This window comes from Pieris rapae, chromosome 10 (genome assembly GCF_905147795.1).
Source record: "Pieris rapae chromosome 10, ilPieRapa1.1, whole genome shotgun sequence".
Classification (NCBI taxonomy): Eukaryota; Metazoa; Arthropoda; class Insecta; order Lepidoptera; family Pieridae; genus Pieris; species Pieris rapae.
In genome coordinates this window covers 3,008,791-3,026,213 of record NC_059518.1, presented here as the reverse complement: position 1 = coordinate 3,026,213, position 17,423 = coordinate 3,008,791, and the positions used below count along the sequence as shown (strand labels likewise).

General features: G+C 31.7%; 3 protein-coding genes across 3 annotated transcripts; 2 read left to right on the top strand and 1 right to left on the bottom strand.

Moving 5' to 3' along the window:
• Nucleotides 1-1,402: 1,402 nt before the first annotated feature.
• Nucleotides 1,403-8,178, bottom strand: LOC110994231 (NHL repeat-containing protein 2). Its single transcript, XM_022260769.2, has 11 exons — nucleotides 7,801-8,178; nucleotides 7,554-7,720; nucleotides 7,277-7,436; nucleotides 6,868-7,049; nucleotides 6,524-6,671; nucleotides 5,848-6,015; nucleotides 5,528-5,668; nucleotides 3,434-3,559; nucleotides 2,979-3,083; nucleotides 2,540-2,649; nucleotides 1,403-2,281 (listed from the first exon to the last, which is right to left on the bottom strand). Exons 1-11 carry the CDS (start codon nucleotides 7,955-7,957, stop codon nucleotides 1,490-1,492), a joined length of 2,256 nt encoding a protein of 751 aa, XP_022116461.2. The 5' UTR covers nucleotides 7,958-8,178; the 3' UTR covers nucleotides 1,403-1,489.
• A 160-nt stretch (nucleotides 8,179-8,338) lies between these two features.
• Nucleotides 8,339-11,950, top strand: LOC110994234 (cysteine protease ATG4B). Its single transcript, XM_022260773.2, has 9 exons — nucleotides 8,339-8,604; nucleotides 8,692-8,887; nucleotides 9,125-9,271; nucleotides 9,376-9,455; nucleotides 9,777-9,922; nucleotides 10,168-10,302; nucleotides 10,801-10,899; nucleotides 10,979-11,141; nucleotides 11,712-11,950. The coding sequence occupies exons 1-9, from the start codon at nucleotides 8,484-8,486 to the stop codon at nucleotides 11,768-11,770; spliced, it is 1,146 nt and encodes a 381-aa protein (XP_022116465.1). The 5' UTR covers nucleotides 8,339-8,483; the 3' UTR covers nucleotides 11,771-11,950.
• Nucleotides 11,951-12,531: 581 nt separating this feature from the next.
• Nucleotides 12,532-16,729, top strand: LOC110994184 (protein phosphatase 1L). Its single transcript, XM_022260704.2, has 2 exons — nucleotides 12,532-13,674; nucleotides 14,226-16,729. The coding sequence occupies exons 1-2, from the start codon at nucleotides 12,667-12,669 to the stop codon at nucleotides 14,610-14,612; spliced, it is 1,395 nt and encodes a 464-aa protein (XP_022116396.2). The 5' UTR covers nucleotides 12,532-12,666; the 3' UTR covers nucleotides 14,613-16,729.
• The last annotated feature ends 694 nt before the right edge of the window (nucleotides 16,730-17,423 follow it).

Genomic DNA, 17,423 nt, shown 5'->3' with positions numbered 1-17,423 from the left:
TTTTACCGTATATTTTCCCTGAATTATAGTAATATATTAGCCAAAGCCAAAGGTGTAAAAATGTGTTTTCTATATCTAGAGTTCGTTCGTCATTGCCCGGATCTTCGAATAATCCTTCAAGTTAAATTCTTTCGCCTACTTCTATCGTTTATAATAACAAAAACCGTGTCATCAAGTCTTAATAGTCTGCCCACGTTGTGATTGTAAAAGGACTATAAAAATAATTGCGATAACCTTACTATAATTACCGGTTACTATTGAACATCTGCACCTGTTTATCTTAAACTGCTCAAAGACTTTGATACCATTTGCGGTTTGGAATACGAGGTCAAAGGGAGCGAGATAATATTTTGTTTGGAAATCCATTAAAACTACTTTAGGTTTAAAATATCTATTGGTGTTAAGGTTTAGGTGTATTTACTCCTCAATCCATAAGTCATCCATTACATTGTCACTAATGGTAAAGCTTATTATATAAATCATATAAACGGTGAAAATCACTAAGTTTAAGGTCTGGTAAGTTAACAAGTGATAAAAGCATCTGATGTAGTTAGATGTCACGTATCAAAAGGAAGCTGGTAATTTTAATACAATCAATCAAGCTCGAATATTTACAAGTACAACATTACGGGTCCTAATTCGGTCTATTAAAACAATATTGAACTATCTAATATAAACCAAGCTGTATTGCAAAATAGTTTGCACGACCTTATCATTAGTCCGAAACAAAAAGGATTGGAGTAATCACAGGGTCAAGGAACGGTAAATTGCGTAAGCTTTGGGCGTTTATATGATAAAGGTCGATTGAAGGGGTCGTGACCGATGGTACTATTAATGACACGAAGCTCCATTTCAACAATTACTAAATGGTTTTCTTATGTTTGTTACATTTTTTACACCGCTAAAAGCGATTTTATTTAGCATTTCGTGTAAAATCACTGTATCTCTTGTAATTTTACAATATATTGGTTGAATGATTTTTATTCATTCTTTCTAGTACACTAAATGTACTAAAATGACGTAATTTCTAATGAGCCGGTGATCTAAATTTCTGTGTACTCGATGTAAATGACATCTCAAGGCACGATTATTAATATGTGCTTCGTGATGCGCGGGATTCACTAAATGATAATTCTTGCCCGTCGCTTAGTAATTAGTTTGTAAGTAGAGCACTCAAGTGTCTGCATACCAAATATATTTATACCAAGTAATATTATATTATAGATTAGGTAAGGATAATGACGCGATTGTAAGTTACAGTCCATAGACAATCAGGATGAAATGGAAAGACATTATTATTAATTAAATCTAAATTCAAATATGCGAGAAGAAAATAAGTGCGTGAATAATAAATATATTATCCATACTTGAGACGTAGATTAAATAAAAGCCTTTTATTACAAAACACTTTATTTCCTGCCATTAATAAAAATTAACAATATATTATAGTTAATATAATTTAAATCCTACTTCAAAGTAGTAAACATTTTTAACTTAGGCTGTTATTGACACCTGTCGGGTTCACCTTACACGTAATTCTATACGATTCCACCATTTTTACCGAATCCCTGACTAAAACCATAGATCGTATCGTAAACGAATGTGTAAAGCACAGACTACCATCACACAGTGACGTCACGAAACTGAGATAAAGGCGATAATGAGTGTTATCTGTGCGCGATTTCAACTTCATTTCCACTCGTCCGGGAAGCGTCGAACCCACATTCGTACAACCTATAAATTCGAATTCCTCCATAGTAACATCTTTATTATCCTCATTAATGATACAAACCCGCCAATTCTGTTTGGCCCCAGCCGTGAATTTCACTTTTCGTATGTCGTTGTCCAAACTAACGTTGAAATGAATGATTAGGTTACCACACTTTCGGTTCACGAATAGATCGCTTTTGTATATAATGAGGTTTTCTGGTTCGACGAATTTCACTTCGGGGACGCGTACACGGAACTCTTGGCATACGTTTTTCGCTATATTGAGTATTTTTATTAGGTGATTGTTTGTGTCAGCTATATATAGGTACTTTCCGTCTTGGCTGACCGATAGGCCGGACGGTTCGTTGAATATGGCCGGGTCGGTGCTCTCGATCATTGTTGGGGAAATGGTTGTGACCTTTTGTGGGCCGATGTCGACCTTTTTAATTTTATTATTGTAGGTGTCAGCGATATAGAGGGTTTTGTTCGCTTCAGAGTACGCGACAGCTAATGGATGTTGGAGTTTTGCTTCAACGCCGATTTCGTCTACATCTCCATAAGCGAAAAGATTCTGTAAATTACATGTTTTGTATAGGTGAAACGAAAAATAAAATCAATATTATTTTTCTGGACTGCAATTCGGTCGAGGAAAGATAAAGTACATTTTTTTCTTAATTACAACATAATACAAATATATACTTATGCTATATACTTCCTTTTTATATCTTTACTATACCATAAGATTTATACTGCCTCCATTTGATTTCCGGCAAAGCAGAGAGACATAATCAAAATATGTTTTGGAATGTAGTTGAATAAATATACTGACCAATGGATTTCTATCGCCCCCGCAAAGGGTCGATACGTGTCCACTCGCCAGTGCCAGTCTACGAATCGAAGAACTTTCCGAATCCGCTATGAATACTTCTGGACTACCCACTTTTAACAGAAAATATGCAACATAAAAATATTAATAAAACACAACAAAAAAAAAATTCAGAATAGTTGGCTTATCTCAGTTAAAGTCATGTTTGCGTAATGGCTAGAGCGACCTTCAACCCTGAGGTCAAAAGTTCGAATCACAGCTGTGCAAGAAAAGTTTTTAAAGCGCATAACACTCGTTCGTACGAAGGATAACGACGTAAGGAAACCGGCATGCCTTAAACCTAAAAATCGACATGTGTCAGGCACAAAAGGCTGATCTCCTTGTCAAATAAAATAAGAAGGCTTTTAGTTGTTAAAAATTAAAAGTAAACAAATAGTCCTACCATTTTTGAGCGTTAGTCCCGAAGGTTGAGCGAAGGCGGCCGTATGCGGGTAAGCGCTATTTCTCGCTGCTTCCGCGCCCGTACCCGCTATACGTACGCATGTACCTGTACATATTTTCAAGTCAAAGTAATAATATACTTTATGGGGGTGATTTTATTATAAATACACTTAAAAACGTTAAATAGATTCCAGATTTTTTTAATGTCCTTAACCAATATGCATACTTAAAATCGAAAAGAAGAAAAAAAGAAGAAATGAAGACCCTTTTTTACACGTACACAATTATATTAGTATAGAAATGACATTTTAGAGATTTACATAAACAAACAAATATTAATATAATATAAGCAAATATTCATTTGTACAGACCTGTATAGCATGCCTAAGATTAGTTATATTCTTCTTATAAATCATTTTATTATTAGATTACTTAAATTTATTTAATTTATACTACCTTCCGTGTATGTTTTGTACTTCCACCAAATAGTGTTGTCAAGGAATAGCGCCCAAATTTGATGCGATCCTGCACAAGCTATTAACACCACTCGGCGACGCTCATCTTTTTTCTCCTTGTCTTTTTCTATATGAAAACAGTTTGATCTATTAAAAAATTTGCTATTTTTGTTTTAAAATAAGTATTGTTTGATGATTTGCTTTTTTAAAAGTCCGAGAGCTTTTTACGCCGGCTTTTTCTCTCGGCCTATACCCTCTGTCTTCTTTGCCAAAGCTAAGATAATAAATCTTGTTCAAATTTAATGACGTGGAATAAGTGATACCTGTCTATCTTATGTTCCATCATCATCATCATCATATCAACAAAAATGGCAAAAGTTACAATCTTTGTAATAGTAGGGGAGCCGAAGAGGGGATTTCGGGATTTACTCAAGCGCGGCAGATTAATATACAGGGGGATACCTTGTACCCGGTAAAGTACCTCCACCAAATATGAGGCCCATATATAAGGCCGCCCGTGAAGGATACAGGATCAGATTAGTAAAAAAGAATTGATCATCAGACATTCTCGAGCGCGTCAGATTAAGGTAGTGTGAGTTAATCACATCCTAAAAAGTGTATATTCCACTAATCTGACAATTTGAGAGTGACGTAAAGAGAGGGGAGGCCAGCAAAGTTGTAAAAAAAACGTCATCTTCTCGTTCAAAACATTCTCGAGCGTAGCTAATTTTTTTTTTATTTTGAATGAAATAATTCAAGAATATTGAAAAATATATAATCTGACGATTTCCACAAGCCGAAATAACAAAATTTCGTCGATAAAGTTCGTGCGATAAACGCGTGCAGCTGCGTGATGCCTACATTTCCTTCTCCGCGTTTCCCTCAAAATTAGATTTCATGTGAATTTGAACCGATTCGGACCGATAGATTTTGAGAAATTTTGAAAAATCTAAAAAAATAACAATTTGTTTTTTTGAAAGTGTTTTTCTGCAATAACTTTTAAACGGCTTTATCTATCAACTTCAAAAACGAATCCACCTTTAAGCTTGAAAAACGACGTCGATCGCCACCAAACTGGTCAAAATCGGTTAATTCCTTCGAGAGATATTGTGAACGAAAGAAAACCGAAAAAAGTGTTTCTATCACATAACTTCGATATTTCATATCGGATTATCGTTTTTGATTTGAAATTAAATAATTAGAGCTTAAAAAATGCGTCGATCGCCGTCAACCGCGAGAAAATTGCTTAATCCATTCAAAAGTAATTGGGGTTTGAAAATTTCAAAAATAGTGTTCTATGAAACTTCTATCAGACTTTCGAGCTGGGAGAACTCAAACGCATAGAAATATTATTTCTTTGAACTCTGCGAGCTCATAAGTACAATTTTAAGCGCCCAGGAATGGAATTGCAGGGATGGCCTTTAGGGTGAACCGTTTTTCTAATATTTTTTTTGTCAGATCAGGCAAATCCCTCTAGATAATCGTCAGATTATGAGACAGTACGTTTAGAATATAAATCTGAACCATATATATCTTAATCTGACGCGCTCGAGTATTTCAAAATGGCGATTTTTTTTTGCACATTATAATAATGGCTGCGAGTTTGCGTCAGATCGAAATCGTCAGATTATTGAATGAGAGCTTTTTTTTGGTGCACTTAACACCCCCTTAGAAAACCTGACGCGCTCGATTAAATTTTTTTTTTTCATTTTTAACCCTTACGTACAACCACCCCCATCATGCAAATGATCAGATTAACATACGTACATTATTAAAAATACGTAGGACATTGATGCTATCAATATCTGACGCGCTCGAGTATGTCCATGCAACAGTTTTTTTTTACATATTTAAACATCTATAGCCGCTTTCCCCACCGATGAAAAGGTATATATCATATAACATTTTTTTCTTCTTATCATCTAAGCTTTGCAACCCAATAGGTCTCCACGACGCTCGAGTAAATCCCCATTTAGCATCGTGGGCTCCCCTACCATAAAACTGTATAACTTATAAATGACGGTATAAAACACCGAATTGAATCGTCCCTACGAATTTTTGAATTTTGTTAAGCTTTGATATTTTTTATTCATACCATTTCCAGTATTTTCTTTGTTATCAACTACAGGTGTTGGCAACGCCATTGATGGTCTCACTGACATGTCCATATCTGGGGTCGTATAGAGAATTATGTCCCACGGGGACGATAGAGCTTGCTGACCGAGGCATTTTCCACCTGCATAGTTGAGATTAAATTTTTTTTTATTTCAGCAAGAATAATAATTTCTAGTATAAAAAAAATTGACTACTGAAACTCAAATTGATGGCTTTAAAAAATAATTTCATCCTATACTAAACAAGGGATAATAATTCTTCGATTGAAAGGGGTCAGAAATGTCACTGACAATGACATACCTTGATCACCCGTCTCTGCCTGTTTCCCAATACCAGTGAGGAGTTCCACTGAATTCTCGTCCAGGTGAATCGCTCTTATGGCATGGTTGTTGGTATCACAAACCAATAATACAGAGCTGGAGAGCCAGCATAACCCTTGTGGCGAGTTGAATCTTGCCACAGAAAGCTCTAGAAGATGGAGCCAAAAATGCAATTGCAGCACATTTGTTTAATCAAGGCCAAGGCCGTAAATTTTGCTAGCTTATAGTGCGCCTTAAAGGCATATTATATTTTCCTGTAGCAGTATTTTTTCTTTAGCAAGTAAATCCAACTTAAAATCTTAGATTGAAACTTGAATTGAAATGCAAAAAAAATTAGAACCTTGAAATTTCTTGAAAACTTTACTTTCCAATATCAATATATATTTTATAGTAAGCTTAACATATATATATATATATATATGTATCCAGCCTTATAAACAGGGCCAGTGGCAAGCAGTAAATTCAAATAAATTTATGCCAACTTTTAAGACTTTTAATTCAGTTATTACATATTACAAATTATTTAAAATGTGCTATAAAACATTTTAAAAAAACTTTGTCGGTTTTTTACAAGTGACATAAAATCTTAAGATATGAAAACAATAATAACAAGATAACAAACACACTTGCATTCTCTGATTAGAAGACAAACTGACCTCCATCTTTCAGTCCAGGTTCAGAGTCACCAACAATTCTTAAAATAATTCCCAAGCAGTCAGTCAATATAATTCTGTGATGCCCTGTGTCTGATATTGCCAGGTATGGTTCATCAGCTCGACCACGATAAAATGGATTTAGGGCTATCTAATGAAAAATATAATAGATGAAAAAGAATACAAATAATAAAAAAAATTTGATTGAAATGATTTTTTTTTCTTTAGATTTTTATAAAGAAAAATGTCTTACTCACTATAAAAATCTGATATAATTCATAAAATATTTTTTTACAAATTATATCAGATTTTTTAGAATTACCCAATAGAAATATAATTATACTAACCTTACTTGGATAGGAAAGTATACTATTTTTTGCCTTTAAATGCTTTGATGGCGCCATAGGTATTGGTGCAGAACTAATTGAGTTGGAACTATTAAAATGTTTTATTAGAGCTCCAACATACCACTCCAGCTCTTTTCTGTGCCCTTCACCAGTTAGAATAAATACTGGTTTGTTTTCTGGGCCTAAAAGACAGTCCATAGTAATTTAGATGAGTGTGTAAAATGTCTAGAACGAATATAATTTTACAGTATATTACAAAACCTCATATTTGTTTAAGTATATTGTATTTTTTCGTTTAGCAGTTTTCATAGTAGAAGTCTGATTCCTCAAGAAACTATTATCCATCTTGAATTAAAACTATGTTCATGGATAATGTTACACATTTTATTATTATGGACATACAATATACCTAAGATTAGAAGGGTAGGCCAACATCTTATTCCAAGTGCATTCCACATTACAATCTCGGAGTCATTGACAACTGGATGGTGTATGCCATATCTTTCCACTGCAGCAAGTATATTATTCGATGATTTTTCATTCAGAAACTTTGCACAATGAACACCAATCTAAAGAAGACACATAACTGTTTGACTATGTTCTTTGAACAATTACTGGTTGCACATTTATTTCATAAAAATAAAAAAGAATAAATTCATTAGATTAATTGTTATATATATACTTACAATAACTAATCCATTTTCAACTTTATACAACTTTTCTAAATGGGCTAAATCAGGTAAAACATGATAGCAATTGATGCAACAATAAGTCCAAAAATCTAATACAACCACTTTATCAATGCAGTGCTGTGCAAGATATATTGGTTCAGATACATTTACCCATTCTAGATCTGAAATAAAGTTTTTATAAAAGATAAGAAAATAACAGCGGTATAATTAATGTAAATTTATGCTGTGTAGTTGTACCAACTTTTCTTAAAATCATCAATTGGCGGAACAATTGACCAGACTTTCTTAATGTGTTCATTTATTAAAAACTCTCTCTCTGTTTGTATGGTAGTATTTCCTATATTTTCTGTTAAATCCATGCACGCCTGTGCAACAAAATCTAAGGGACTTGATTCCATGTTATATATTTATTTTAACTAACATACAATGCGAAAACTAAAATCTTTATATTTATGTACACTTTTTAAAGTGTAGTTGTAGTTTGTTTATGAAAAAACACAACTTCAATTTTGAAATATTTCTTTAATAACGTAATCTACTACTAAAGTCAGAAGTTTACATTTACACTAAAAAGTTAAGTTTGAGTAAAATAGATCAACAATATCACTACAATTAACGGAAGAATTGGAAGTTGTGATAAAATAGAAATTTACAATTTACATTCTTCAATTTACTTTTCACAAATGTCAGGCGTCTTGAATTGAGCGTCATTGTCATATATTTTATCATGACTGAATATCACACGATATTCTTTATTATATATTCTCTGTGAATATTAAACCGAAATCCATCTGTGTTTGACATGTTTACAAAACTGAAAAGAAAACAATAAGTTGTTCCGTATTCGTGACTCTTTAAAAACTGTTTCGTTATTGTCTATCTTAATTTGTTTTTCCTATATAACGTGAAAAATTATGTGCAGATATGGATGCCATGTTTGATATATGTTACCTGTCACCTGATAGTAATAATGTTGAACCAGATGATATACCCAAGACAAAGGAAAATGTTTGGATATTGGGAAGAAAATACAGCCCTGTCCAAGGTAATACGCTGTTAATGCAATCAATGTATTGCCAAAGCCGATGTATAAGAATGACTGGTTAAATATAAAATATTTGTTTGTTATCAGATTTGGATCGCATACGACGAGACATCACTTCAGTAATTTGGTGTACATATAGAAAAGGGTTTATCCCTATTGGCGATGAGGGCCTAACTTCTGACAAGGGCTGGGGATGCATGTTGCGCTGTGGTCAGATGGTTCTAGGAGTTGCATTAATAAGAGTGCATTTGGCTTCCGATTGGGTTTGGACCCCTGAGACAAGGTATCTCTAATTATAGTTAGTTTTCTTATTGCATAAATTTGATCTTAAGCAGTTTCAATTCAGTACTGTGATGATGTTGTACTGAATGTGAAATAAATTTATATGAAACAATTTGAGTTCAAAAATGATTGATAAAATAAGACTGGCAGTACCTTTATGACACTTTCCTTTTCTAAGATTTAATATACCAAGGTTAATTTTGCAATTAATAGCTAGCTTAAACAATTGTGTTTTCAGAGATCCAACATATTTGAAAATAATACAAAGATTTGAAGAAAGGAAGCAGGCTCCATATTCTATACATCAGGTTGCTCTAATGGGAGCTAGCGAAGGCAAGGAGGTAGGACAATGGTTTGGGCCTAATACTGTGGCACAAGTACTCAAGTAAGTCAGTTCTTACAAATAATAAATGTTTTAGTAATTTCTTGTTTAAAGTAAAATTTTATGAAATATTTTCATTTCTCATCAGTGCTTTGTTTTTATTACAGAAAATTAATAGTTTATGATAAATGGAGCTCACTTGTGATACACGTGGCATTAGATAATACAGTTGTGAAAGAAGACATTTGTAAGTATGAATTGATTACAGAAAACAACTATATTATAAATTTATATACTTTAAATAAATATATAACAACACAAATAGTTATTTTGGTTTAGTTGATAAGGAGGCCTCACTTTAAAATTGATCAATAGTTAAGTGTTGAAATATCACTATTCTACACCTAAATGAAGAATTAAAAGACTTTACATGAATATTGGGCTACCTACAAATTGCTGAATGGAAAAGAAGTTTGTCACATAGAAAATCAGCAACAAAGAATATAAAAATTTGAAAGTGTAGATCGAGAAACTACTTCTATGTGTATATCCTTAATTTCTATTTCAGTACAACAATGTATGGTTAATAATGATAGAGGAGATGATCATAAACCAGACAGTGTAAATATAACAGATTGGATGCCACTACTTTTGATTGTGCCACTGAGATTGGGTCTTAGTGAAATAAATCCCGTGTATGTCAATGGTCTTAAGGTAGGGCAGCAAATAGTGGGAATGAGGATAATTTGTTATGTAGACATCTCCCCAATAGAAACAAAATCATAATATATATTCAATAAGGGAAATCGAACTTTGTTAAGTTGTTTGATAAGTTTTTTATTAAAAATAACATGCTGCTTCAATCATAGCATGTTACATAGAAGTATATATTCTATGTTATACAAAAGGTTATTTTCATTGATCTATTATCAAGTCTGAATTATATTTCTACCTTTAAGATATGTTTCCAAAGCCCTCAATCAATTGGAGTAATTGGAGGAAAACCAAATCAAGCACTATATTTGATTGGATGTGTTGAGGATGAAGTTTTATATTTAGATCCTCATACAACACAGAGATCTGGACTTGTTGAAGTAAGTTTAACAATTGTCATGTTTGCCAGCTGAGAGCTTTTGGCATTAAACCAAAGAAAGCTGTTATACTGTTACAGGCAGTGGAATATGATTCATCCTTATTCCACTGCCTGTAACGAGGATACAAATACTAATGTCCATTTTTTTACACAGCTAAATTATAATTTAATTAGGTTCAGTTAAATTGTTGTAGTGTAGATAATAGAATTATAATATGTGTAGACAGAAAGCCTATAAATATTACAATTAGTATAAAAGTAACAAGAATCAGCAGCACAAAGTAATTTGTAAGAGTTGGACTGCTAAATAAAAAAAATTGAAATCCTTATATGAGTTCCATTTAACACATTTTTGTTATATTATTTAGATGTAAATTAGTTTTTTTAATAATTTAAGTAATACTTATATATAAGTAGTGGATTTGGGCTTGAAAGCCGTTATTTATTATAATATTTAACAATATCAGTTAAACTCAGAATGTATGTATATTTTTTTTAGAATAAACAAACAGATGAACAGAAAGAAATAGACTGTTCATATCATTGCAGATATGCTTCACGCATACCAATGCTTGCCATGGACCCCTCAGTTGCTGTGGTAAGTTTTTTTTACTTTGTAACAGATAATTTAAAATTTTAATTACATAATTATTATAGTTAATTTAATCTTGTTTCAGTGTTTTCTGTGCCGAACTAAAGGTGATTTTGATGAGCTATGCAAAACATTTGAAGAGGAACTTATGAAAGAATCTCAACCATTGTTTGAAATTTGTGAAAAGCGACCTTCACATTGGGGTCCAAGTAATGATATAGATTTACAAAACACAACACTCTTTACAGGTATTTTTATACAAATATTTATTTTTAAGTGAAATAAAAAATTGCCATGATTTAACTAGTTCTGGAATTACCGTAATTTGTATTGGCACAGTAGATTTTAGTGGCCTAATAATGGGTCACAAACTGACTACATAGATATAATACATTTTATTCACATAATAAAATTATGTGATATTATAATATTGAAGCAAGAAATTTTGAATATAATATAAAATATTATATTCAAAGTTTCTCCATCATTAAAATGTTCTGTTTTGAAAGATTTATTAATATGATTATTTATTTAATATATATTGATTTATTAATACATATAAATTTTTAAGGAAAATTACTATCCTTATAAATTGATACATTTAAGTTTGACACTTCAGTTTTAAGACCATTTGAAAAGAGCATTTTCTTAGTCTTGGTAATTACCCAAATGATTGATATACAAAGTATTGGTGTCATACATAGTTTTTTTTTTAATTGTATAGCAATAGTTATAACTTTACGCCAGTTTCAAGTCCATATAAAGTTTATATGAAGTCAGAACATTGCATACCTACATTATTTTTTTTTCTATTTCAGAATTTGAAGATGTGGATAGACAATTTGATGACTCAGATGATGAGTTTGAAATTCTATGAAAAATATTATTTTATATACAGCCTTTTCCTTATTAATTTAAATTGAAATATTGTGTTGCTTTATCCTTTAAGTTATTTTTAAATTCCAAAGATATGTAAAAATACACAGATATAGATTTATAAACTCAAATTCTATGGAACTTGTAGTCACAATATTCTTTTTACTATTATATTATTATTCGCTCAAATATTTGTTTATTTATTAGTGATTTGCTATTTCTTCAAGTTTTATTATAATATTTATTAAGGTAAATGCATCATAATAATTAAATGATTAAACTAGTTTGGTATAACTTAATATATTTTGCAGTGCCTTTTAAATAAAACATGCAAACAGATTGTAGTGACTTTACCTTTTACCCAAAAATTTAATTAGATAAAGTTAATTTTCGGTGACCATCGGTGTTGCACCTAAATTATATTTAGAAATCCACGCGAATTATTTCTATCTTCAATCAGTTTTTTTGAAGTAGGTTAAATATATATACATATAATATCTTATTTTACTGAGTAAAAAAATACGTATTACATATTATTATTAATAGATATGTACACAAGTTGACAATATTTACTTTCGATTTACATGAAAAGTGAAAATGAAGCGCAAATATTCTGTCGTTCTAAAATACAAAGAAAATCTGTGGTTTTCTGCAGAACGTTGTACATTGCCACAGTAGGTTATGTCAATGTGACTGTTGATAATAACGAAGGAAGCTTGAACTGTGACTTGTAAGCAATAAAAGAATTGCAGAAGAAAATACTTATGTCTTACTCAGTATTCTGTGGTGATTAGTGACAAATGTGAATTAAAGCTACAATATTTTTATTTTTATGACTAAACTGCAGTTATCGTAATAAAGTGGGTTTTATTGCTTATTTCATTTTTTTGCTTGGAAATGGAAGACGAATTAGAGGATCGAGTTTTACATCAAACATATTTGTCTTTTATGAAAATTTTGTCGCGCTTTAGTAGCAGTGTTGCTTTAGACACCCCAACGAGCTATTTCTGGAAGATGGTGCGTCTTTATTTATTGCGCTCGGAAGTGCTCATTTTCACGTTTGGAATAGTAGTAGTCTTCATGTACTTACAAACAATAGGATTATGGAGCCGCACGTTACTAAGCAGGCTATCTCATGCCGTAAATCCAATAAATGCAGTCCAAAGAATGAAGTTGATGGAAGGCTCGGATGCGGACAAACAGAGTTGGGAGCTAAAGGGGTCATTGAGTGCGGTTTATGCAATTAGAGGAAGGAGAATGCACATGGAAGATAAGTTTATAATAAATGAAAATATAAATGACACAGGCATTTCTTTATTTGCTATATTTGATGGACATGGCGGCGAATTTGCAGCTAATTATGCTAAAGAACATCTAATACAAAATCTGTACAATAAGGTTGTAGAGTTGAGTGCATTTAAAGATGGAAAACTTCCCGAGACCCCAAAAATTGAAAGCCCAGATGAACATAAGAAAGAAGAGACAGAAAATAATATAAGTGTTGAAAGAAAAAGTAGTTTTAAAAAGTCTGTGAGTACTGCTGATGATACTTCTAAAAAGGAGATTACAGACCCACAACTTTTAGCTCAATTAAATAAAGCGAGACCAATTACAAGAGAAGTAAGACCAATAAAACCAGTAAAAAATGTGTCTGTACCCTTGTCAAGTTATATTTTAAAAGGAAAAATTAATTATGGTAAATTGTTGACTGATGAAGTTCTAGCTGCAGATCAATTGCTTGTTGAAGCTGCCAAACGTTCTATGAATGTTGCTGGAACAACTGCTCTGATTGCTATTTTAGAAGATAATAATCTTATAGTTGCCAATGTGGGAGATTCAAGAGGTGTTATGTGTGATTCCCGTGGAAATGCTATTCCAGTGTCCTTTGACCACAAACCACAACAGGTTTGTTTTTCATTCTTATATTTTGTTACTTAATTGGCTATAAAAAAAACTGTAAACTCTACACAGTGATGCCTGAATGCACTGCACATTTTCTGGTGGTTTTTAGAGTTGCTACATAGATAAAACATTATATTTTATCTATACAAGTAACCAATGTTAAGTAATTTCTATATTAGTTAAATGTAAATCATGGGTTTTGACACTGCATTAAATATTGTCACTAATTTTGCTTCAGGTTTTAATCTTGCTAGGAGGTCATAATTATATTGTGTGAATGACTATACCTAGGTAACACTGAAACTGTTTAGAAAATGAAAAATGGCTTAATGTAGAAAGTTGCAAATACTTTTGTTTTGCAAGATCCATTCCTCTACACATTGTGGCATTTGATGAAACCACTACATAAGGTTACCAAAGAGTACTTAAATTTAAATTGAAAGAATGATTTCACTAGAAACCTTTTTTCTAATTGGCATTTTCAGTGTTACCCATGTACATAATTGCTTATGATTACTATAAATAAAATATAATAATTCTTTTCTGTGGTTCAGGTTCGAGAACAAAAAAGGATAGAAGCTGCCGGTGGCTACATAGCATTTAATGGAGTCTGGAGAGTAGCTGGAATCTTAGCTACATCTCGAGCAATGGGTGACTATCCATTAAAAGATAAAAACTTTGTTATTGCTAATCCTGACATTTTAACATTTAATTTAGAAGACCACAAGCCAATGTTTTTAGTTCTTGCCTCAGATGGTTTATGGGATATCTTTTCAAATGAAGAAGCTGTTAAATTTATTAAAGAAAGATTAGATGAACCAGACTTTGGAGCAAAAAGTTTGACACTCCAGGCTTACTATAGAGGTTCTGTTGACAACATCACAGTATTAGTTATTAATTTTAAGCAAGAGAAATATTCCACTGCAAGTCTTTCAGAATAATCATATTATTGGTGTTGTAAATGTGTAATGTTTATGAGCAAATTTAATAAACTTTATAGCAAGCAAGCTTGAAATTTGCTCATAATTGTCTTATATGTTATGTGGTGTAATTATAAAGGCCAAAGGAACATTTATTGTTTCCAGCTATACAATTCATGTTGTAATTTAAAAATTTCACTTCAAGTCAAATTGGCAATTTTGTACTTACCCAATAATCAAACAGATGTTTTTTGAAGTAACAGATTAATTCAATAATGAATATTTTTTCAAAATTTTCATATTTTCACCTATTGGAAGTAGATGTCCTGATGCTAGTAATATAATAAATACTATAATAATTGATATTTTGAAATATGTGTATTTATAAATTGAATATGTGGTTGTGATTGTGGAAAATGTTTAACCTTTTTAAAACACAAAGAATTTACATTTTAACTAAAAACCCAAACTATTGTTGTCAAATATAACATTATTTTGCCTCACCAAGGTTTAGATGTTCCTAATATTAGTTTTATAGTGTTACACATAATTCCTTAAGGGCATTTGTTAATGAGTCTTGATGTTAATCTTTATTTAGTGCTTTATTCTGGCCTCACGTTTTTTTATTATGTGTTGTTATCTTCCGGTAGTATTCGCGGTGATTGATAAGAGTTCTCTGCCTACCAACTATTGTTTCACCAGGAATAAAAACCTCCAGAATTATATGTTGCGTGACGTAGGTTTTTGTATCTCAGGTGTGTGTATGTTTTTAACACAACGCCACAATGCGAGTAGTACTAAGTGGTTAATAATAAGCCCCTTTTTCATAAAAAATAAGTCTTATTTTGAATAAAGTACTCTGATATGTTACCTAAAAAGTACTTTATTTAGAAAAATCAGACTGATTTGAGTTTTCTATGAATAATGGGAAAAGAGGGGATGTGTTTATCCACATTCTTAAGTTTTTCTCCTAAATGTGACCTTTATGGAAATAATATTCTTAGCTATTAATATTAGCATTGATATTAACTCATGCAATATCTGGCTTTTATCCAGTTGCAATTATGGATCTTCAAATAAAGATGACTTAGTGCTAAATATGAGATCGTTTGTTGTTTATGTTGCCATTAACTAGTCATGTTAAATGTTCATATTAAATTTGATTTTATCAGTGCAATATTCAATTTGTATTCACCTATTATTTGTGATAAAATACGTAAATTAATTAGGGAGTATTTTTATATGCAATCATGTATGATTCAGATGTCAGTAAGGCCTATTTTATAGTACAACATTCTTTACATCTAGTCTCAAGTGGGTCCAACATTTTCATGAATAATTATTATTTGGTTTAGCTTTGGCAGTTCTCGATTCCTTCGCGGTAATTGATTCGCACAGACTACGTCTTATTCAGATACATCATGTTAAGAAATTTCAGTTATTTATAGTGTTTTGTCGTCTTCACTCAGCGTTGCTCATACAAACATGTTTTAGTACCTACTTAAAATTCATCACAGACGCATGATGTCTTTTAAGCGTCAACTATAATGCATGCTGTTAAGTTTATGTTATTATGTACTGACATGCACAATGGTGCTAATTCTGATGTAGGCGAATAGAAAATATTAAAGAATGGAAAGGAAATGTTTTCCAGTACATTATTGAGTTAACAGAGCCCTTGTTATGACCACTGTTAATGTTAAAATTAAATGAAGTCTTGTGATACGATTCAGAAACGAGGCTGAAGGCTTTTAACTCTCGTACGTTAGATATGTATTTGAAGTACATACCTCAAAGATTTTGACAGACCGAAGTAGGTAATATTTCGCGCTCAGCCTTGTTTCTGAATCTCACCCTGGTAAGGGAGTTCGAATAATAAGAGTATTGACTTGCTACGCAGTCTAGTATCTACATCATATTTAGCACCATTATTCTATATTCTTATGTACTAGGTGATATCGTTGTTGTGTGATATAACTCGGATATCCGATTCAAATCATTTTGAATTATTCGTTTTGAATGGATTTTTCAAATTTTAAGGTACAATACTAAAAATGGGATTTGTTTTTAATAGACACACGTGTACTTGAAATTTTAATATGTGTTAACTAATTATGTGAATAAAGAATGTATATAAACTGTTTTTGATTTCCTCCCCCTTGATCCTGTGCCTTTAATAATATCATTCAAAATTATCGGCAAAACGTTGACATTACGTAAGTAAATTAGTCATTTTTATAAAGCTATTTTCATTTAGTATACTTAACAAATGACGCATATTTCTCCAAAAAACATGGCTCAGGTCTATGAGCTACATGAGCTTTTCCGCTACATAACATTTTAGAAAGGTTTTTCAGCCTCATATTGTTGGACTTGGGTGATATCATCAATATTCTTGGTTTAAACAAGTTTTCAATTTAATTTTGTATGTTTCTAGATGTAACATTTTAATGGCCTTTATTAAAAAAATAAGAAATAATTTATAATGTCACAGGAGTCCACAGACGACTTTAAGGGTATACCGACTTGAAACGATACTGGTGTAAAAACAGATATCAGTCAGCAGATTTCAAACTTCTTGTTACTTTATTAGTCTAGTGAAACTGGACCAATCACAATCAAGATTTTGTCTCTGGTTTTTAATGAGACCCAAATTCGGCAAATAGGAAGATGTAATAAAACAAAATATAATTATTATAAATGTAATAAAACAGCAGAAGTTGATTATATATGACCTACATATTGTTTAATGCTTTGTGCATAGACGTCTAATATTTCATATTATATAGGACAATACAATTAATGAGTTATATGTTTACAATTATAATATGG

Excerpts from the sequence above, each read along its gene's own strand:
- LOC110994184 (XM_022260704.2), top strand. The coding sequence starts at position 12,667 with ATGGAAGACGAATTAGAGGATCGAGTTTTACATCAAACATATTTGTCT. Across the intron at positions 13,675-14,225 it reads TTGACCACAAACCACAACAG|GTTCGAGAACAAAAAAGGAT; the intron begins GTTTGTTTTTCA and ends TCTGTGGTTCAG.
- LOC110994234 (XM_022260773.2), top strand. The coding sequence starts at position 8,484 with ATGGATGCCATGTTTGATATATGTTACCTGTCACCTGATAGTAATAAT. Across the intron at positions 9,272-9,375 it reads ACTGTGGCACAAGTACTCAA|AAAATTAATAGTTTATGATA; the intron begins GTAAGTCAGTTC and ends TTTTTATTACAG. Across the intron at positions 10,900-10,978 it reads TGGACCCCTCAGTTGCTGTG|TGTTTTCTGTGCCGAACTAA; the intron begins GTAAGTTTTTTT and ends ATCTTGTTTCAG.
- LOC110994231 (XM_022260769.2), bottom strand. The coding sequence starts at position 7,957 with ATGGAATCAAGTCCCTTAGATTTTGTTGCACAGGCGTGCATGGATTTA. Across the intron at positions 6,672-6,867 it reads TACTTTCCTATCCAAGTAAG|ATAGCCCTAAATCCATTTTA; the intron begins GTTAGTATAATT and ends ATTTTTCATTAG. Across the intron at positions 6,016-6,523 it reads ACCTGGACTGAAAGATGGAG|AGCTTTCTGTGGCAAGATTC; the intron begins GTCAGTTTGTCT and ends TCCATCTTCTAG.